This window comes from Photinus pyralis, unplaced genomic scaffold (genome assembly GCF_008802855.1).
Source record: "Photinus pyralis isolate 1611_PpyrPB1 unplaced genomic scaffold, Ppyr1.3 Ppyr1.4_LG5, whole genome shotgun sequence".
Lineage (NCBI taxonomy): Eukaryota > Metazoa > Arthropoda > Insecta > Coleoptera > Lampyridae > Photinus > Photinus pyralis.
The window spans coordinates 33,016,112-33,037,873 of NW_022170596.1; the positions used below are offsets into that span (position 1 = coordinate 33,016,112).

Here is a 21,762-nt window from a genome sequence, read left to right on the forward strand (position 1 = left end):
TAATGGGGGTGTCATTTACTCTCAAAAGTATCCAAAGAAAGTTAAAGTCACAAAAAAATAAATAAAAAAGCAGCCAATTTTCGCAAGTAGGTACCTATTCGAAATTCCTTCCTTTCGAAGCAGCGTTAGATTTGGCTCGAAAATGAGCAATTTCGCTCCCGTAGGTAATCGACTTTCTGTTCCTTTTTCCTTACGGTTTCCGTATTTCCACTGGCCACTCTCGAATTTCAGACAGCCTGTAGATACATTTAACATGATACAATATTTTGTTAATATCAAAAATAAGAAAATTTCAAATGTTCACTTCAATTTTGCCGAAATTTATTTATAGTTATAAAATTGAAATAATTATAGTAGGTGTAATTTTTATACGACGAGTATTGCAGTTATTTATACAATAATCGCCAATTGCTTATATGTTAACAACGATTTCAAAACAAAATTTAATTTTAGTAAATAATAAACCGAAAATGTTTCGGTTTTGTAATGGGCGAATGCTAACATATATAATTTGTGGACGTTCAATAAAGTAATGGATGAAATTGAGCCTTATGTCAGGTTAGCTTACAGCTTGAGCATATTCGCCATTTTGCTGCGTAACTAGACAAGCTATCAACAAGCCATTGTCACAATCGACCAGTGCAACAATCCATTTTGCTGGCAAGTTTGTGTTTGTTTATTAAAAATTATTGTGTGTGCGTTGACATTTGTGACCTGTCTTAAAATGGACATCAAACCGGAACTAATGCCGCAGCATCAGCAGCAATTTGATGTTAGTAAAATATGCCGAGCTTGTCTTACAGAAAAGGGAGAAATGCGTTCGGTGTTCCTCAACGTCGAATCTAATGGACAAACTATGAGATTTTCGGAGATGTTAATGGGATTTACTACTGTTCAGGTTAGAGGCGTTAATTGCATTTTTTTTTTCAATTAATCTTTATTCCTCCCTTTATTTATATTCACGCTCAACGGAAATTTCATTTTAAATTGTGATTACCGTTTATGGCGAAAAAATACAAACGTGAAAGTACATTAATCTTCGTTTATTTATACCTACTGGTCGTCCTAACAAATTTACATTTTTATTGGTCTCTACAGAAAATTAAACCCAAACAAAACAAAATGGCCTACCTATTTATATGGAATTTCGAAGTGAATAAAAGTAGAATTACCTAGTATTAGAATCATGGAGAGCAAATAAACAATTTTTTAACTTTTTGGGGTTAGGGGAGCTGGTGCCCCAGAGACATTGTCTCTGTGGTGCCCACAGTTTCAAGTAATAGGTTGTACAGGATGTTTCAAAATGTTTACCAACAATTTTCATGATGGTGATGGAGTTGAGTGGTTGTTTTTCATTAACAAAAAGAGAAATTATAATGTAAAATGTACAGTAACTTTCTTCGGATACCTCAACTGTAGCAGAGGTAATCAGTACCTTGGCAATTTCAATTTTATTTATAAATATAGAAGAGGACTCTGAAGAGGATTGAATATATGGAATGAAACCAATTACGTTTCTTAACACCAGGATTAGGATTTAAGCGTGAATATGTTTGTGCAACCGGATCAAAAACTTTCAACATTTTTAATACCTAGTTTAATACAGTGCGTTTGAGATAAGGTCACCTCAATATCTCTTATTTAGCGAGATACGAAAAATTTATATTCAAACTTCCGGTGTAACTTTTGTTTTTCAAATAGAATGCGTATTTTTGTACGATATTTTAACAGAGCCATCAATTTGCTGTACGCAACATAAAATATGCACATGGTTGATATACAAAACAATAGAGAAATTCGTTATTCCCTATTTAGAAAATGTATGACATCTACCATGCCGTGTGCTGTCAGGATGCAGGGTGCCTGTAGTATTACACGGGGAGAACGCATTGTGCAAAAACATCTTAAAAACAAAACACGGCATGCTAGATTTCATAAATTTTCTAAGTATTGAATCACGAATTTTGCCATTTTTTCAATCGACCATATGCATATTTTATGTTGCCATACAGATAATTGATTGCTCTTTTTAAAATATCGTAAAAAACATAGGCATTGCATTTGAAAAACAAAAGTTGCATCGATATCCGGTTAAACCGAAAGTAATACCAGATATTTAAATACGCGATCAGATAGATCGTAATGTCACATATAACATTATACACTGACTTTAAAAAAGCATTTTGAGACTGTAAGATTAAGATCATGATACGCTTATGGATGAATTAATACAATAGAGTTTGTCAGTGCTCTTATTGAAACTGTTGATATCATATTTGAAGGGTCGTTCACAAATTGTCTCTTATTAGAATCATCAGTTTGCAAGACCGTGTGACAATATGCAAGAATTGTAAACTGTTCGCAGGAATTTTTTTCTTTAATTCTTCTTTTGTTTTCGTTGTTTTGTTTTAATACTATTAACATATACATATATATTTTTTGTTTTCAAATAGTTCTTTTAAGGTTCGATGAGCATTGTAATTGGAGTAACCTGTTATGTTCATAAATAAATAAATACATTTAGGTAAAAAAAGCAGGTTAGAGGAGAGAACCAAAAGAAAGATAGAGATATACAGATATATTTTACACGTTCACTTTTGTTGGATACACTTAACGGAATTTGTAAATTACTTTTTGAAAATTAAACAAAAAATACGGCAATTCTGGATATTTTTTTTTATTTATTATCTCATGTGAGTTGAAGGATTTCAAACAAAAAGGTAAGTATGTGCATTTCAGCACGAATTCATGACCGAAATTTTTACTTACTCTTTTATACGTCTAGATTATGTTTTTTTTATTATTGTTACAAAAACCAAAATGTTGTCATCTTTTGAGTTCATTGTGTTATACCTATAATCCAATCTAAAATTACAAATTTTAAGATCTGCGATTTCTTCCTTTCCATGCCAACTTTGAGCACCAAATTGCTACAAAAATGATCAAGAAACAGTTGCTTCGGTGTCGATGTATTAACAAAAACACAAAGGGGGGAAATGGTCCATAGCTGTATTGCACAGGACCGAGGCACGTGGCGCAGTGGATGCGCTCACCGATGCTATTCGGAAGGTTGTGGGTTCGAATCCCGCTGCCGACTGCTCTGTCTGGGGTTTTGTCAGGGGGTTTTCCTCAGACATACGTAGCTTCGCATAATGCTAGCATTATGTTGAAATCTACGAGGCGAATGCTGGAGCAGTACTCCCCCCCTCAGCACCCTAACTCCGTTCCTTCCGTTCCCATCCCTAACTTTACCCATCCTTACAATCCCGTTCTCTGACTGAAGAGGGTCAGGAAGCCCTGAGCAGCCCGCCTCCGGTATCCCTGTAGTCAGGGATGCCGGAGGAATGAAACACGTTGGCCTTTTCCTTTTTTTATTGCACAGGAACAGCATGTTTTTTTATGGTTTTATTTATTCCAAAACCTACTAGTAATTTAAAATCCTACAATAGCTGAACAAGCTGCCAAATTTCTCAGAAGAGAAGGATATTCCTATTTAAAAAAATTTTTCAATTTTCAAAACTTTAAAATTTGATATGGATTTCTGAAAACTATACAAACTTGGAATAGGTTTTATTTAATCAAATTCTGAAAATAATGAAACTATCTCATTTGTCTTATAAAATGCAATGTATTTTAAAGGGGTGTATTTTTAAAATATTTTGAAAAAACTCAAATAAGTAATTCTAAACAGTTATATTGAGTTTATGATCTCTTAAAATTTTGCGTAAATTTAAAACAAAATTAATAAAAATCGAAGCCTTTGATTTGAAATAAAGAAATGTGCGTCTTCTTCCAGTATAAGCTGAGCTGAAAATACTTCAGAATTTTTGAATAGTCTACATTGGTGATTTGATTTTTTTTGTTTAATAGATAATCCCGAGGATAAGCCATACCATAATGATTCAAAATTCCACTCCAAAATTTTAAGAATTTGTAAGTTGAATTCCAAGATCTAAATTTCTAAAATCAATTCAAAATAGCTTGTCTGGTTAATGTTATGAAAAATCTATGGTTTGGAATTGCTTGGAATAAATGACAATATCAAACTGTTTACTGAAGAACTACTACCTAATCTAAAAATCTAATGGCATAAAAATATAAAGTCGCCTTTACACACTTGGGTTGTCAAGTATTATGTGTGGTGGTGTTTTATCGTACTTACGTGTATCACTTTTAGATTGAAAATGGCGATGGACTACCTGCTTCGATCTGCGTTCAGTGCGTTCATCAAGTGAGCCGAGCCTTCTCATTTAAACAACTATGCGAACAATCGGACACGAATTTAAGGCAGTATCTCGGTAAACCGTTAAATCCGAGGCCGTGCAAGCAAGAGGATGAGGAAGCACACGATCTGTACTCCAAGAGTTTATTGCTCGACAATCTGGGTCTGGATGATTCGTCTAACGACAGTGACGATTCATTTAAGCAAGATTTTAGTTTGTTAAGCCAGCTTAGTATAGATAATCCGGCCGATGAAAAAGCCATTGCTCAAAAACAGCTTTTAAAGGCGGCCAAATTGCAGAAATGTAAGCTCAACAAGAAGAAACTGTTGGCAAAAGTGGGAGGCAAAGCAAGTATGTTTCAATTTCTAGGTAACTGCAGTTTGGATTATATTACCATTGTAGGTGCATTGAAAAAATTGAAACGCAACACCAATCAGTGTAACGTATGTAAAAAACAATTTATTAATCTTAAATCGTTTCGCAAACATCTTCGAACTCATATCGAGGACAGACCGTATAAATGCAAAATTTGCCCGCGTGGTTTCACCGAAGAAAATTATTTAAATAATCACATGCGAACACACATGCCTGAAGATCAAAAACCATATCAGTGCAAACTTTGCAATAAACGATTCATTCACACAACCTTATTAAACAAACATTTATTGAAACATAGCGGAGAAAAGCCGTTCGTTTGTAAAATTTGCAATAAAGGTTGCTATGCCGAAAACAGCTTGCTAAAACACATGAAGATCCACGAGAAGAAGGAGGGAGATCCTGGACTGTTAAAGCATATTTGTGATTATTGCAAGAGTGAATTTCCCGACGCCGCTACATTAGATGTTCATATTAAACAGCACACCGGGGATAGGCCGTTCGTTTGTAATATGTGTGGTAAATGCTTTCCTCAGAGATTTAATTTGGAATTACATTTACGAACCCATACCGGTAGGTATCTATTGTTTTTTTTTTAAACATCAGAATTGCTAAATGAGAGTTTTGACCTTCAGTGTCAAAGGCGAGATACAACTAGATTTTAACACAAAATCCACTTGCTTGTTGTACATTTTATTATTTTACAAATTATCACTTGGCTTGCCCAAACTAAACTTGAAAATTTACTGGGTTCTTAAATACGTGACATTTTTTAAATAATTACAAAAAACGCTGGTACTCTCATAAATTTATAGGTGGGAAAATCCTGTATTGACCTTGAAATTTTACATAAATGTAAAAGATTGAGATTAACATAAAACCTACATGTGTAAAATTTGTGTACAATAGAAATTAGAAAATTACTGAACAACCTTTAATGACCCTATTTTTATATCTATTTTGTCATTGACTCCCTGTAACTTCAGTGACCTTTGACCTTTTAACCCATAATTCAATAGTGTTCCTGTTCTTACCAAGACCAAGTACTCCAATAAACCGTTTTTCTGTATGATTTTGCCAAACAGCATCAATTTTCATAACAATTTAGATTTAGGTTCTATTGACCCTGTACCGGGGGTTGCTCTTACTGTGGGAGTGAATGCCACCCCTCAAGTCAATACTTTTCCCTCGACTTTTCACTCCTTAGTGAAAGTGTGAATTTTTCAACTAAGAAACTCTTGTTTTCATACAATTTTTGATGATAACTCAAAACGCCAAAATTGGAAGTTTCAATGTGAAATAAACAAAACAATGCATTTTTGGGGAAAACTCATATAGTCTTTTTCGAAGTATTTGAAAAAACCTTTATTTTTGTTTTCTTATAAAAATCCCTAGTGTTTAGTTTTGAAAAAAATGTGAGCTTATACTGAACCATCCATTTCCAACCATTTCAGGTAGGGGAAATGAAAACAAAATTTGACATTTTCAATTTTTTTGTGATATCTCGGTTCTTTCCAAAGATTTAAAAAATTTCAAATGTGTAGGCATAACTTTGCCCCCATTTAACCAACACGATATCTCTAATTGTTTACTGAGATCCCTTTGGTGAGCCACGACTTTGAACCACCGTGTACATTGGTAATATTTTAATTTAAACATTCAAAGTTGCTAAAGAACATTTTGAAAATATTTTTTTTATTGTGGTTATTTTAGGGGTTGACTTTTGAGAGCAAAACTGTTTAACAAATCATATTATTATGTCCCTTAATGTAATTTGACTCAATTCTAAAAGTACCCTTACCCTTATAAAATATTAAGTTATTTTCCGCATAAGATCATCTTTGGAGTAGAGCAGGGATTCCCAACCAAATTTTTCCAAGAACCCCCTCACCCAGTCGCTGTAATGACGAGGACCCCCACTTAAATTGTGAAGCATTATCATGGTTGAAGAAAAACCTATGAGACTCCACTAGTGGAAGTGCAGTACACTGATCTCAAACTTGCCCTCTCTCTCTCTTACATTGCATAGATCATAAGCTGGATTGGTTGTTTACACTAAAGACGTGTAGTCCGTCTCTTATTTTACACTGATGTGTTTGTGTCACTATGTTGTCACATGAAAAAGTAACATGTTAACAGAAACTGTTTGATAGATCACATGAAAAAAAAAAAAAAAAATCTGATTCCTTCGATTTTTTAAAGAATCTTGGTAAATATCAACATTGATTGCTAATTCTGTTTGTCAGCTATAAAGTGTAGATCTGTAAATCCTGACTTGCATTTGAAACAAAGCTTTTTGAAGTTAGTACATGAAACTTTGCATTTTTATCACCAGGAATAGTTTCTATCTCTGCAGATACAAGTAATGTTGTAAGGCCTCATTTATGTTCTGTATGTGTGCCACCCATTGCAGTGAAGAGAATGACATTTTGGACTATCTATTGATATAATATATTACTATACAGTGTGATCTAACTCAAGTTAGTTATTACTGATATTGTTATTTTTGAGGTAACAATGTTGTCTAAATTAGAAAAATAATTGAACATCACGTTTCAACAAAATAAGGAAATGGCGCTTATATTTTTATATATTTGGAAAGAAGATTAAATTATGAGTAACAATTTTATGAATGAACAGTGAACTGATAGCTGAAAGAGCGTTTTTTTTATTATTAGGTGTCTGTTTATAGGTATGGAAAAAAATTATTGCGGGGTCCGACATTATATGAGTGTGAAGTGAGATAGCATACACAACAAACTGAATCGTAACGTTATGTCTCTCTCACACTCATATAATCCTTAATGCGTTTTTTTTTAGCTTTAGACTCATAATAATGTTTTTCCATACCAGTAAATTGACAGACTGATTCTAATGTTTTTTGTTTGATTTTATTTTCCTTTTTTCTATTATGCTGAATTTTCAATCTTTATTTACTTTAACTATTCATTGGTTTGTATCTCTTTTCATCTTTCAAAGTATGTAAAATATACAGGGCGCCTATAAAAAAAAAATGTTATTAAATTTCTGGATGACTGTTCAGCTGTTTCTGGCTGAGGAAAGTGACTAATAACAAAGTTAGCCATAGTGCCGACTTCAGTTGGAAATCAGATTGATGCAATGTATACAATTTTCCACTAGGTGAGAGACCCTTCGCTTGCGAAGTCTGCAAAAATGGTTACGTATCAAAAGCGAGCTTAAAGATACACATGCGGACGCACACCAACGAAAGACCTTTCGTTTGCGACTTCTGTGGAAAAGCTTTCCGGCAGTCTGGGGATTTAACAAGTCACAAGCGTCTACACGGTACTGAAAAACCAATCGAATGTTCAGTTTGCCAGAAAAGGTAAGTGCTATTTTATTCTCGGCAGATTTAACCTTTTTTTTTAGGTTTACAACAGTGATGAAACTGAAATATCACATGCGGAATCACACCGGGGAAAGGCCATACGTATGCAGTGTTTGTGGTAGAGGATTTACCGTAAATACCATTTTATTACGTCATATGCGAGTTCATTCAGGTGAAAGGCCATATGTTTGTGTTACTTGTGGAAAAGCATTTTCACAATCTAGTACTTTAAATACACATATGAAGGTAATATTTCGACCTCACACAGCACGTTAACTAAACTCTTGCATGGAACTATCTTTAGATTATTTTTATTGTGTTCTTTTTGCACAACTTCATGGAAAAAGTAATATACACAATGTGCCCTTTACATTTAACTATGTACCTACAGGAACATCATTCTTAAGAAGTATTTAGCATTGAGCATTCATCAAAAATGTAATTGGATGTGTGGGGAAATTTAAAATGGTCTGGAAAAAATTGAATATCCCCCAGATATTTCATTTGCATCCCTGTTTAGGAATTCGCCATCTTAAAGGAAAAATTTTGGAAAATCTTAGAAAGGGTATACAACTGATGGATGAAAATGTGTTTAGGGGTGAAAATTGGAAAATTGGAAAGCCATACACAAAAACCTACAAAAATTTGTTTGTTCTATTCTCCTATTTGTTATGATTGCTGAGAAAAAATTAAAGAAGAAAATGTTGGGGAATAGCTCTCATACGTACTATTTTGGACCTTCCATTCCTGTGGATAAAATGATTGTTTTAGTCTCTTATACAGTGTGTAAAGCGATGGGGTATACAAGAGGGAATTTTTTTTTTAAATATTGATTTATGAAAAAAATTTATTCTTCATAATATTTTTTGCTTGCTTTGAAAGTACCAATAACGTTTCGATTGTTTATTGGTTTGATAGCAATACTCTATCTTAATTATAATATAGAATGATAACTTTCAATAAAAAAAATTAATTTTATTATTTTTCCAGATTTCTATATATAAATTTTAGATTATCGAAACGTTATTGGTACTTTCAAAGCAAGCAAAACATATCATGAAGAATAAATTTTTTTCATAAATCATTCATAAATATTTAAACAAAAATTCCCCCTTGTATACCCCATCGCTTTACACACTGTATAATCCAATTTTTTAAAACACTGCTATGGTTACTTTTTAGTGACAAAATTAAGAATCATTTTCATCATTTTTATATCCAATTCTTTTCCTAACTTGTCACTAAAAAGGCAAAAATAAAAAAAATTAAATGTTTGTCGAAATCTTTTCAATATTCCGAGCAATATTCATATTGCTCAATTCTTGAGATCCGAACTCAAAATGGGTAAAAGTATTTTCCCTTTAGTTTCTGATCGCACTCCAGATTCTGTTTATGTCTACTTTACAACTTTTTATCCTAATCAACTGGTGGGGCTGCTTTTTTACAAGTGGGGTTCAAGCTATTATGAGGTGCCATCCCGGTACCTACAAAGGGAAACTGATAGGTTTGGACAAAATGTCACTGTTTGGTTGGTCAAAATTTCAAATGCAAAAATTCTCGAAGGGTCAGAAAGGAAGAAGGCGTACTTACTGTTGTTTTGTCTTAAAGATCAGTAAAGTCAGTAAATTAAGTCCAATTAAAAATCGTTTCCAAAGTGCAGTGAAGCAAAATGGAACTAGTAACTACTATTTACAAATTACCACGAACCTCAGTTACATACTTCTCACCAGGGAGTGTTTTTAGACTTAAGAACACAGCATCACATGAGAGGTGTTAAATATGGAATGATAATGCAATGAAAAAACTGACACAAATTGAATTCGCGCAGATGCACTACTGAGTTTGCGCAGTAAGACACTGCTCAAATTAAAAAGGTAGTCAGGGCCGGTCTCTAAAATATTTGGAAGTAGCTACATATTGAGAAAAGTCAGATAACGAAGTGAATTTTGGGTATTCTTTTACATGGACATTAGGGAATAATTTGATGACATTATTCCTTCAAACAAAACAACCGTTAATTGCGTTAATAAGAAGACCGGATCCACTAAAATAGACACAGTTCCTGACTGGATCTGTAAGCTCACACAATGCGCAAGCTCATAAGTGCACCTACATCTGATTCGCACAGAGTAAATTGTGTCATTTTGTTGTCGTGCATCGTTACCCATTCGCGTTCTAGTTTGTGTATATTTTTGTGGGAACGATATAATTATTATATGGTATTATCAAATAAGGTAAGAGAAAGTGAAAATATCAGTGAAAATTCATTTTGATATCTGTTTCCTAAGGAGAGATATGGCGAAATTATGCACATTCACAAATCTAAGTTGCTATATTCATCCAAGCTGGCTGAAACCGAAGTTGCATTCAACTCCTTAAAAGGATGTTCCCTTTCCCCAGCCCTCATATTTTATGAACTAGAGCTGCTTTTTTTTCCTTAATGCAGACCTGCACAAAATTATTTTGGATTAATTATTGTTAAAGTTGAGAATAAATATTCTGCTAATAATTTCGATTTTTATTTATAACTTGAGGTTATTGATTTCGAACTTTAAAATGTTCATCATCAGATCTGTGCGTCATCAAATTGCTGAGTAAAATTAAAAGATGCATATAGTATGGATCTGTAATGAACGAACAACATAATGGCAACGAATATTACGAATGGCAGTTGGCGTTGAAGTGTGCCCTCTAGCGGCAAACCTTGAAACTTGAAATAATTTCCAGCGATTTCTCTTTACCTTTTTTGTTAACAAAATCTTGTTTTCCAAGCTGTGTGCTGATTCTGTAGAGATGGGCTGTGACCTTTATTAATAGGACACCCTGTACTCATATATATTACTTCTTCTATGATCATTTTTAAGAGTGTGTGTGCATTAAAAACATGTTATTTATAGCTTCACATTATAATAAAAGTGGATTATTTTAGGTCCACGCCCCTTCTCCAAAATACAACACTCAAGAGACACAATCAAGAATGCCAAAATTTTCATCTACAAACGAAGTCAAATTTCATCCTAACAATGACCAGACAAACAACAGGTTAATGCAACCCACTGACAATCGCATGATGCAACCAGAACCGCCTCGCATGATGCAACAAGACACAAGTAGAATGATATCAAATGATGGATCAAGAATTATAAACGACGCCCATTTATTGACTGATCATCGTGTACTTTTAAACGATGCCACCAGACTTCATTTAGTTAACGTTAGTGAACCGCCAAGACTCCTAGTGAACGATAACACAAGGCTGTTGACGACTAACGACAATAGATTGCTCACTAACGACAATACGCGCCTGCTGGCGAATATGACCGATAATAATAGATTGCTGACGAATGATAACACCCGTTTACTAACAAATGATAACGCTCGACATTTGGCGGTTATCGAGAGTTCTCGCATTTTAGCAGATAAGTATTTGGCAAATTATGATCCATATCATCGGGGACATCTTTAGATTTCAACTGAATAGGACAAATGCTCTAATTAAAACATCAATATTAATAATTTTGTTTCATTTTAATTAACTGACATCCAGTTTTATATTACGTAAGTATAGTAGTGTAGTTCTTATTTTATTATTTATACAATATGTGTATAAAGACTTGCGTCTCTGTTTCACCGTGACTCCCTCTCTGACCTCGGCACTGCGCAACCGCAAGCCCGCTATAATTTGATTTTGCGTTGAACTGTAAGGGCATTGAGTAATTAAATATGAGTCCTTCACTCAACGGTTAGGGTAAGGGGTAAAAAGCTACGAGCAAAAAATGTACTCGTAGGGGTAAATAGTAAACATAACCTCTGCCAGCCACAGAAGACTTGTGAATATTTTTAGTGTGTCTAAGTAGATTGCACTGTTTAGTAAATGTCTTTCCACATAATGTACAAATGAAGACATATCTGTGAATTAAAAATTAAACATGCAAACAGCTGAGCGGAACTAATTATTAGGTACAATCAACAATATTCATTTTTAGTATGTGGAACCCTTACCTCTTCTTTAACTTATTTGCGTTCTCGTTCATTATTACTTCGTGTTTGCATAACACCGTAAATAAAAGAACGTGTTTTATTTATGGCACAACACTACACAATAATTTTTTTGCGTAATCAGCAGGAAACGTGGTAATATAAACAAAACAAACCCTTGCACGTTGCGCGTTAGGGCAAATTCAAGTGCTTGCGTCTGCGCGTTGCTGAGGGAGTCACGGTGAAACAGAGACGCAAGAGTGTATAAAGTACGTTACCTTTTTTAGTCTCGTGTGCTAATTTGTGAACACCAAAACCTCTGTTGAGGGCCAGTATTCTAAAACACGCATAATTATCTATTCTTCATTAAGCTAAAGCTAGTGTGAATTTTATTAGTGTGATTTAATCAATTAGTTACGGTAGGTTTTTATTTAATATCTCGCTCATTTATTTTTTATTTATCCCCCCAATTAATTTAATTAAAGATTCTTGTCAATTTAATGAATTCCATGCATAAAAGGTAAGTGAAGTTTAACTTTGCAGTACAGTAGCAGCTTGACGTAAATTTCATTTAGTTTACACTTGCACTGGCACTTTATGTAGCGATAGAGGATACATAAGTTTGTAATGCAACACAATATTTATTTCACCCAAGTTTGCAATTAAACGTTGCTTTAAAAAATACATGAGAATAGAAAATATTGTACCCAATTATTTAAATGAATTTTCACAGTAATGAAGCAATGTAAACATAGTGTTCATTAAAGAGAATTCTGTGATAAAGAACACCCAGTGTAACGCAGTAAGTCAAGCTTTATAAGTGCAGTAGCTGTGAGCAGCTCTTCGATCATGTCTTATGAGCCAAAAGTCACAATTTACAAATTTTCCCAGTTTTTAAGTCACTAAAAATTTTCGATTCAATATTATAGTATTTGGTTATATACAGGGTCCTACGTCATACATGGTCAAAATTATTAAAAAAATATCTTGTGCAAATATCAACTATAGATGTTTGCACATCTACAGAAATTATTTTTGAGTGTGGGTGGTGTCCAATTTTTAGGGTGTCATAATATAATTTTTTTAAATAATAATAATAATGTCATATGTCTTTATTCTCTTCTACTCCTACCATACAAATATTAAAAAGAAAGTTTCATTTCTAAAACTTAGCAAATAAATTTGATTTTATGGTTTGCAAAGTTAAAAAAACAAATCAGGTGTTGAAAAAGAAAAGATTTAAGTATCATTGCAAGTAGAACACCATGTTTATTTTTACAAGTTCCAATGTCATTTGATAACCTCTACATGGAAACTTTTTGTTTTTTTTTTGTCAACGTTGCCATCTTATTAATTTTTTTCCGAATAATTCCCCTTAACCCTTACTTTGATGATTCGTAGCCACTTTGATTTTGAAGTTAAGAAATACATTTGCTCAATAATGTTAATCTGAGTAAAGGGTAGCACTTTGATAATGAGAAAGTTGGATTTAGTGATGCAGGGTGTTCTCACGGAAATGACAAAATTTCCAAACATCGATGTGCTATAAGTATTCTTTTTCAAATGGAACCACTATTTTATTTCGCTATTCAATTATCTGTTGTGTTCTCTTCAATTTTTGTAAGTGTCCTGTGCAGTTTTTAGGTTATTCTCTATTTTTCACAAACATACCTACCCATTAATTAATTTCGGGCGATCAAAAATGAGTTGCTGTCGAGTCGCCTTTGGAAGTTCAAGTTAAATATGATTTCCCATGTAAACAAAAATTCCAAAGGTGACTCGACAGCAACTCATTTTTGATCGCACAGTATTTATACATTGATGAATTCCAAATATTTGTAAAATGTGAGAAATATTCAACCGTATCATAGTAATACAAAAGCACTCTATCGAAAATCTTCAAGGTGTTAACTTATTCCGCGCAATAGTTGACTCATCCTGTACATGACAAAGGTATAGTTTATAATCTGTTTGAATTATCGTAAAACCCTAGTCAGTTTTATTTATTGTGCATTATCGCATTATCACATTACCAATACAACTTTTTTTTAAAATCTTCAAAAAATAAAGATTTTTTGTTCCTCTTTAATTGAATATTGGGGAGTTAATTGTTTTTTTTTATTTATCTTCATTACAAGATTTACTTTATGAAGTGTTGCAGATAGACATTATCCAAAATAGAAAGATTAATTCTAAAACGTCAAAATAATAGTTAACCACTACTACATAAATCTGTACCTATAAATAGCCAATTGTACCAACTGCTGGTAAACTTAATGGAGAGTTATTACTATGGTAATAATTATCTTCATGAAAATGATCAGTTAGTTAAATATAACTGTATTGACATTAATCTCAGTGGAAGTCATCTGTCAGTTAAGTTTATTAGCAGTTGATAATAGTAGTCTTTAAATGCAAATTTCGTTTTGGTTAGGTTAGTAGAATTGCAGAGCGAAGGAAATAGGTTTCATCAAAACCCCATTTTAATTTATTTCTAATTTTTGTGTGTGCGAGTGTGTAATTTTAGTGCTTGAACGATGACTAATAATAAGTAGTAATAAGGATCAACACTTCCATTTGTAGTAAAACATATCGTACATATTAATTAGAAAGAAGTAGCCTTAATTATTTTTGTATTGTACCATGTATGTGCTATCTGTATTTTTTATGTTCCTGGAGATTACTCCTAAACTTGTACTACTTACTATAGGTAGATTATTGTAAGGTAGCTGATAGAGCCGAGCATTATTCTGTAAAGACTTTGTGTTTAATTACAGTAAACGTAAAAATTAGTTTGAATGCAGTACACAACCATGATCATATTTTCTAAATACGTAGCGGCAAAGCCTTGTGCACAAATTGAAAATAAACACTTTTTATATCAGTGAATTTCTTTATCTTATTAGTGATAGATAATTACAGGGGGACCATTAACTTCTACTTATATATCATAGCTTAATTTGTTTACGTCAATGGGAAACCTACTGTTACAGGTTCATTTTTAAAATGTGTAAAAAGTTGCTATTAATTCAATTTTTATTGGGGTTTGTGTTTAAATGTGGTCGGCCACTTAAAGGTAAGTGTAAAATTCGATTAATTTTGAAGGTATTTAGTTACTCTGAATGTCACAAATGCCCAGCATAGGTTTAGATATAATTGTGCATTTGAAATAATCCGTCAAGATACAAATGATTTTTTAATTATAATTTTGTTTGATGTGGTTTGGAATAACATCAAACAAAATTATAAAAATGTATGGATCCTGATAGTTACCTACTGAAAATCGATTTTGTAATTACTTGTTTGAATGTGCATGCTCTATTTGATCTGTTCCTTAAAGACCCTACGTCCTTGTCTAGAAAAATTTAGGAAAATATACCAATTTCTGAATTTTTCGTTTTCTTTCATTAGAAACATGTATGGGTAATAATAATAATACTTAGGAAAAATCGGTCCACACAATTTCAACAATTGATTTCAGTCATAGGTTCTACATTGGCCCTTATTAAGAACCCGACATAATCTTGCGATAGTACTTTTGCCTGTTTCCCGTCCATGTGATAACTCTTGAATGGTAAGTAGATCCTAGATCCTTGAACTTGGTATACAGGGTCCTCTTGGTCGAATCCTATTCAATGTAGTCAAAAAGTCACCAAAGTTTCAGATAAAGATTTTCAATAATTTGTTGGGACTCTTATACAGTGCCTAAATTTGAACTTTATAGATATTTTGGATACATATTCGGCCGATTTGTGTAGCTTTAGCAGATTCGACTTATTAACTAACCTTTAAATTATCTTTTAAGTGAATGCGCTATCCAGCAGTATATAATCAAAGGCTGCGCGCGAATGCTTTAGCTTATAGGTCAACGCGTATTTCGCGCGGCGCTCATAATGATTTAAATAGGCTGGGGGTATTTGACTTGTATATTTAAGAATTGAAAATAGGAGATTTGTATGTTCAGTGTTAAAATTTACCCACTGTCTACTCCTATATTGTATCAGTGTATTAAAAGCATGCACAGTTATTTTTATTTATTTAAGTTGATGAACGAATTGAATATTCATATTCGATACCACAGCACTCGAGCTACACCTATGTGTCTATCAACAACCCACAATGGGGTAAGTACCACACGATACGTTACCATTTTAGATAACCTTCATCTGTTAGTAACGCAAAAACCAACAAATTACGACCACTGGCTAACAAGCACTTACGTTCCGCAGTGGAGTAAGTTTTAAATTTATAAGTATTATACAAATTAATTTTGCCATTTTTCATGTAGCTACTCCGAAACCGACCAGCACAGTGCACCAGAGCTATATCACTCAGAGTAAGCAAAAACGTTGAGTTGCGCAATGAAAACGCTAGTGTTGTAGCTACACCAAAACCGGTAGATAATGCAAATGTTGCCAACAACACTGGTCTCTCGGGATGCGGAGGTCGTGGCGGGTATTATTTCAATCGTATCATAGGAGGAACAAGCGCTACGCCAGGTGCTTAGATCAGTTTTACTTCTTGGTAAATTAAACACAATTTGTAGGCGAATTTCCGTGGCAGGTGTCAATTCAAGTAGACGACGGAAGACAATTACATCATATTTGTGGAGGTGCTATTTTGTCAGAGCACTGGGTCATCACGGCTGGACATTGCGTTAGTCAAGTGCCTGTATCATCCTTGTCTATTGTAGGAGGAGACCACAATCTTTATGTATTGGAAGGTAAATCGTACATGTCGTTTTTCTATGGGTACATATGTTCTTTCAGGAACCGAACAACGCCGAGGCATTGTTAACGTTTTCACAACTTTCTTCGATCTGGCTACATTTAGGAATGATATAGCGCTGCTAAAAGTAAACAGTCCGTTAATACTGAAATCGGGTTCTAGGGCGTCCGCCATTTGTCTACCTGAAAAACATGATAAATTTCAAGGTGTTGTAATTGGGTGCATGTACAAATTCGTGCACTGAGAAATAATGTGATATACTCTTATTTCTGCTTGTAGGACTAGCTACAGTATCAGGCTGGGGTCGTATGACAGAGGCAGGGAATTCTCCTCAAACATTACAACAAGTGACATTACCCTTTATCGACAAATATTCTTGTAGAGCGAGATATCAGCAAGTTGGATTTTCACAATATCTCAGTGAATGTCAACTATGTGCTGGAACTCCTTACGGGGGCAAAGATGCTTGTCAGGTATGTAAAAAAGATTATGGTACTATAGATGTCTCAAATAGGTACAATAAAATTGTAATTCCTGTAAGATTACACCAGCGGATAGGTGAATGTTGTTGAAATCAGACCATCTGTCAGTATAATTTTGTAATAAATTTTACTTGTGACAGGGCAGATAGATGTTCATATTTTTGAAACTTTGCTTATATAGCAAACTGAAAGACTAGAAAAAATCACGAGAGCGTTTTTGAAGTCTAAAAGGCGTATCATATTTCAAGGAAATGCGTCGCATCGGCTTTGATTACTTATCACTGGTGACTAATTTTAGCGAATTGATGGCGCCCCGATGTATGGAATACTCGCTACATTACAATGAATATTACAATTTCTTAAATATATAAATATAAAAGAATACATGTACATATAAAAAGACCTGAAAAGGGCCTAAAAAACATACGAGCGCGAATTCACTTCGGCAGCGATGTTGGAAATGCAATTAAACATGCTTCAATTTGCTTACATACTTAGCAAACGGAAAGTTTTCTAGAAAAAAATCACTGAACGTTCTCGAAGTGTTTTCGAGGACGTTTGAGAACTTGATTTACCCATTTCATATGTAAACCAGCCTAGAAGCTCTGATTGCACATAGAAAACTACGGAACAGGCTCAAAGAGCTTGAATGGAGAGATTATACAATCGCAAAGCGACTATGCACCTTTGTCAGTGAGCAAAACATTGCTTCAAAAAATATGTTTTCTATACTATTTTCAAAGAAGAGGATTCTACAAGTAGTAGATACTGTATAGTAATACAGATAGTGTATCAATTTTCATTAAAAAGTAGACTACTTATTTGATACATATTCCTAAGAAACGTTTTCGATTCTAGGGAGATTCTGGTGGACCTTTAGTATGCGCCAAGGACAGCGGACAATATTTTCTTTGCGGAATAGTCAGTTGGGGAATTGGATGTGCTAGACCTGATTACCCTGGCGTTTATACCGAGGTAGGTTCTGTGCACATGGCTATAAAGGAGGGTATTTCGAGTTATCATTTTGTAGGTGTCATGTTTTGTGGATTGGATAAAAAATACTATGGCACAAAATTGGTAGCAGCATAGAATTGTGTCTACACACAACAATCTATTATAGTATTCTTGGTAGAAAATGTTTTTTCAAATAAAAGATTACACTATTACTTAAGTAAACATCTATTGTCTTCCCAGAAGATAACCCAACAAATATGTATAAATTCACAAAAATTTGTCTATAAATAACAATTAAAAATCACTAACACGTCCTTTCCTCTCCCAGTCTCCGTACCTTGTCGGTTCAGGCCCTCTAGGACCGCCTACTTCACCGGTATGTGGATTTGTATTGTTAGGCCATGGAGGTAAGGGTTCCTTTTCTTGGTGTGGATGTGGTCCTTCAAGTTCTTCTAGTTTAGTTATCGGTGTCTTCTCTCGTCGTAACTTCTCTCGAAATTCTTGCATTCTGGGAGACAACGGCTTATCATTTGAAGATGAAGACCTCTGTAAAACATCTGTTTCGGGTTCGCATCAACTATCATGACATAAGATTTACACCTTTTTGATTTTCTTGTTAATCAGCATTAAAGGAAAAAAGTACGAACAAGATGGCAAAACTGCCAAAATTATAAGTATACTCATGCAATCACTAGAAGCTTGAAATTAAAATTATCAAAATGAAATAGGATTGCATGAAAAGAAAGTAGAACAAATGTGACTGAACTTTCATTGCAAATTTTGGCAATGCGAATTGGGGTCACTGACAAACCAAGCTCAAGCAACAAGATTTGTTATGGAATTTGCTTTAAATGTTGAGAAGCAATTTCATTGTATCGCATACTTTACCTGATATTTGAGCTGGTTTGGGAAGGAAAGTAGAATTCTTGGAGTGGCGAAGCAGGTACATCATGAGACTCATTTTAAGCAAATGACACTAAAATTATAGCTGCATAATATTGACGACTGCGAACGTGTTTTGTTTATTTCACTGACATGAGAGGGAGGTTAGATTCAGTTTGCTTTATTTACATTTGTAAATTTTACTATTCTATGGTTTTGGCAACATTCGTCATGCACGTCACCCAGTGTGGGAGCGTTCCAAGGATGCCCTTTCTTGGTACACAAAAATACGTGCGCTTTCGTTCCGTGGAGGCGCTTCTGACTTCTGAGAATCGCTTCGCGCTACTTAAATGTGGTGCTGCAAATCGCCAGTTGAGTATAAAATGTGAATACTCCCCCAAATTGTTATTACAGTCCAATACTGCACGTCGGCGTCAAAGCATTTCTTGTTGCAATATAGCGAACACTTATACACCTTGGCATCCTTCTATGTACTAAACCCATTGAGTTATTGAGTAATTAATCACTCAACGCTAAAACGAAGAAAAATTAATGAGAGGGTCCCTATTCTCGTATTGCGTGGACACAAGAGTTGTGTGGTCCGCACGAGATGAGGAAGCAACATAGGTACAGTCAAGAATCGGAACTGTATTAGGTACTACCTCCAAGGAGGAAACGTTTAGTCGAACATTCAAGGCAACATCATATACTTAGGTAATACAATTCTATGTGAATACATAGATATATAGGTACGCAATAAAATAATATAAAGGCATAACCGCCTGTACAAAATAACATGATTCAGAATAAACAAAAGCTTGAGCACACCATACTGTAATAACCAATGAATAATGAATACCTTATTTATTGGCAATAACCAAATATCAGCATTTTATGCAAAATGTAAATATCAAATTGAGACATGACATACGAAGATTGATGATTACTACGAGAAGTCGAGAAATAAGTAATAAAACAACTATTAAGTACCGACTGGCTGTAATTACACTTTTAAAACAGAACAAATAACCCACGTTCCTCTCTCTTAACAACTTTCATAGCCAAAATCCCTATTGCCCTGCATTTGCTGTACCATAGAAAGCCTATTGTGTTCCTCATACAATACAATTAGCTACAGACCTGCAAGTTCAGTAGGAATTATATACAGTGTGAGCAACAATGATTGAAGCGTGCGTCATCACCGCTTGTTCCTATTAATATCAAAACTACCTTCTTTGTATGGAGTTGTATACGAAAATGACGTTCTGCGCTGTCACAGTGACGTGCGTCTATTCGTATTTCGTATCAAATCAGCATATGCTATGAGCGGCACATTGCCAATTTAGCTGAAGCGGCACGCTTCAATCTTTGTTGCTCACTCTGTACAACTTTCTTAAAACTGAACATACATTGTCATTACCCCTACGTTCACTTAAACGAAAACAGATCTATTCCAATAACAGGAAAAATAAGTTTTGCAGTACCAATGATCTGTACCTTTCTTGGCTATAAGTTTAATTAAATATTTGCACAAGTTTAATGTAAAATACTTTTAATTCATCTTAATAAAAACTCTGATTATAATATATTATTTTTAGTTTATGTTTATAAACATTTTAAGAAGGCACACTTAAACATTTATTAAAAATACTTGGCGTCACTTTTTGGTATTCTTCCACAATTACAGACTTATCCAAGTCTCCATTAACCACTAAAACTGGTGCTGGACAGGTAAACATGGTCTTATAGTACAACCAATTTTCATGCATCTCATGCATTTCATGTAAATACTCCAACTGAACAGTCTTTTCCTCTTGACGATTTCTTTCGCGCATCCGTTTATAAACGACTTCAGGTGATGCTCTCAAATATACTGTAAAATGAAATTGTTAAAGTTTCAATCACAAAAACCAGTTATACCCACTGATTAGATCAACGTCACACATCGCACTTGAGGTGGCCCATTTGAACCACTCGTCAATAACCGAGGCAGATGGTGCTGGTAACACGCTATCACGAATCATTTTTTCCACAAAGCAGTACCTAATTAGTCATACAATTAATTACCTTCTTTAGTCTTACATACCTTGCACTGTAGATTGATCGCTCCATTAGCTTTATAGCACAATCAGTCTTGAACGTATGTTGTTGTAACATGGTGAGTTGTACATACGATTGAAATGTAAATCCCCAACGTTCTCGGTCTTCGTACAAGTGGGACTACGTAATAAAGTAACAGATGACAGTCAACAAAGTGAACAAATCGACTTACCAAAAGGTTATATCCACCACAATTTTTCCACAACTCAATCGGCTCTGCTAAAGTACATATGTTGTTATACTGTTTAAAATAATTAAGGAATGTTGTCTTCCCACTTCCGATATTGCCCTCAACCAAAACAGTAAAAGGGGAATGCGTCAATTTTATCCTCTTGCTTTCCATTTTGGAAAAGTGGATCACAACACAATATGTAAAAAACGACTACACTTTATCGTGGGAAATGCATCAACAATGGAATGTAGTGGATGTGGTGAAAATTAGGCGGTAAAATTCCCGCTATAATTCCATAACCGTTATGATAGATAGAATTTTTTGGTTATGTTATAAATTTTTAAATGTTCTCTATTTGAGTGTAGAGTGAACTTAGAACTACAACGACGCATTGTAACTAATTAGATTAATGAAATATAATTTAATAATAATAATAATTGGATTATTTTAATGTTCAATTAAATTAGGGATGTTACAGTAATACCACACGGATAAACGTAGGAAGTTGTCAAATTTAAG

The 21,762-nt window shown here is 34.1% G+C and overlaps 4 protein-coding genes across 7 annotated transcripts; 2 read left to right on the top strand and 2 right to left on the bottom strand.

Moving 5' to 3' along the window:
* The first annotated feature begins 439 nt into the window (after positions 1-439).
* On the top strand, positions 440-14,809 carry LOC116172015 (gastrula zinc finger protein XlCGF57.1-like). Of its 4 annotated transcripts, XR_004145573.1 has the most exons (7): positions 448-898; positions 4,178-4,574; positions 4,626-5,171; positions 7,740-7,944; positions 7,989-8,193; positions 10,877-11,505; positions 12,213-14,809. XR_004145573.1 is itself a non-coding variant. In XM_031489098.1 (6 exons), exons 1-6 carry the CDS (start codon positions 725-727, stop codon positions 10,966-10,968), a joined length of 1,545 nt encoding a protein of 514 aa, XP_031344958.1. In that variant the 5' UTR covers positions 440-724; the 3' UTR covers positions 10,969-11,108. The 4 variants fall into 4 exon arrangements, 3 of the variants coding, with proteins under 3 accessions (XP_031344958.1, XP_031344957.1, XP_031344956.1); XM_031489098.1 differs by lacking the exon at positions 12,213-14,809 and having other exon boundaries at positions 440-898; positions 7,989-8,119; positions 10,877-11,108; XM_031489097.1 differs by having other exon boundaries at positions 444-898; positions 7,989-8,079; positions 10,877-14,809.
* Positions 14,803-18,301, top strand: LOC116172017 (trypsin-1-like). The gene is made up of 10 exons (XM_031489101.1): positions 14,803-15,001; positions 15,969-16,049; positions 16,099-16,158; positions 16,214-16,261; positions 16,308-16,424; positions 16,472-16,648; positions 16,695-16,859; positions 16,933-17,126; positions 17,994-18,110; positions 18,166-18,301. The coding sequence occupies exons 1-10, from the start codon at positions 14,932-14,934 to the stop codon at positions 18,214-18,216; spliced, it is 1,080 nt and encodes a 359-aa protein (XP_031344961.1). The 5' UTR covers positions 14,803-14,931; the 3' UTR covers positions 18,217-18,301.
* On the bottom strand, positions 18,297-19,160 carry LOC116172020 (succinate dehydrogenase assembly factor 4, mitochondrial-like). Its single transcript, XM_031489105.1, has 2 exons — positions 18,978-19,160; positions 18,297-18,646 (listed from the first exon to the last, which is right to left on the bottom strand). The coding sequence occupies exons 1-2, from the start codon at positions 19,048-19,050 to the stop codon at positions 18,384-18,386; spliced, it is 336 nt and encodes a 111-aa protein (XP_031344965.1). The 5' UTR covers positions 19,051-19,160; the 3' UTR covers positions 18,297-18,383.
* A 1,346-nt stretch (positions 19,161-20,506) lies between these two features.
* On the bottom strand, positions 20,507-21,629 carry LOC116172019 (deoxynucleoside kinase-like). The gene is made up of 4 exons (XM_031489104.1): positions 21,244-21,629; positions 21,058-21,191; positions 20,896-21,014; positions 20,507-20,844 (listed from the first exon to the last, which is right to left on the bottom strand). The coding sequence occupies exons 1-4, from the start codon at positions 21,412-21,414 to the stop codon at positions 20,588-20,590; spliced, it is 681 nt and encodes a 226-aa protein (XP_031344964.1). The 5' UTR covers positions 21,415-21,629; the 3' UTR covers positions 20,507-20,587.
* Between the last annotated feature and the right edge of the window lie 133 nt (positions 21,630-21,762).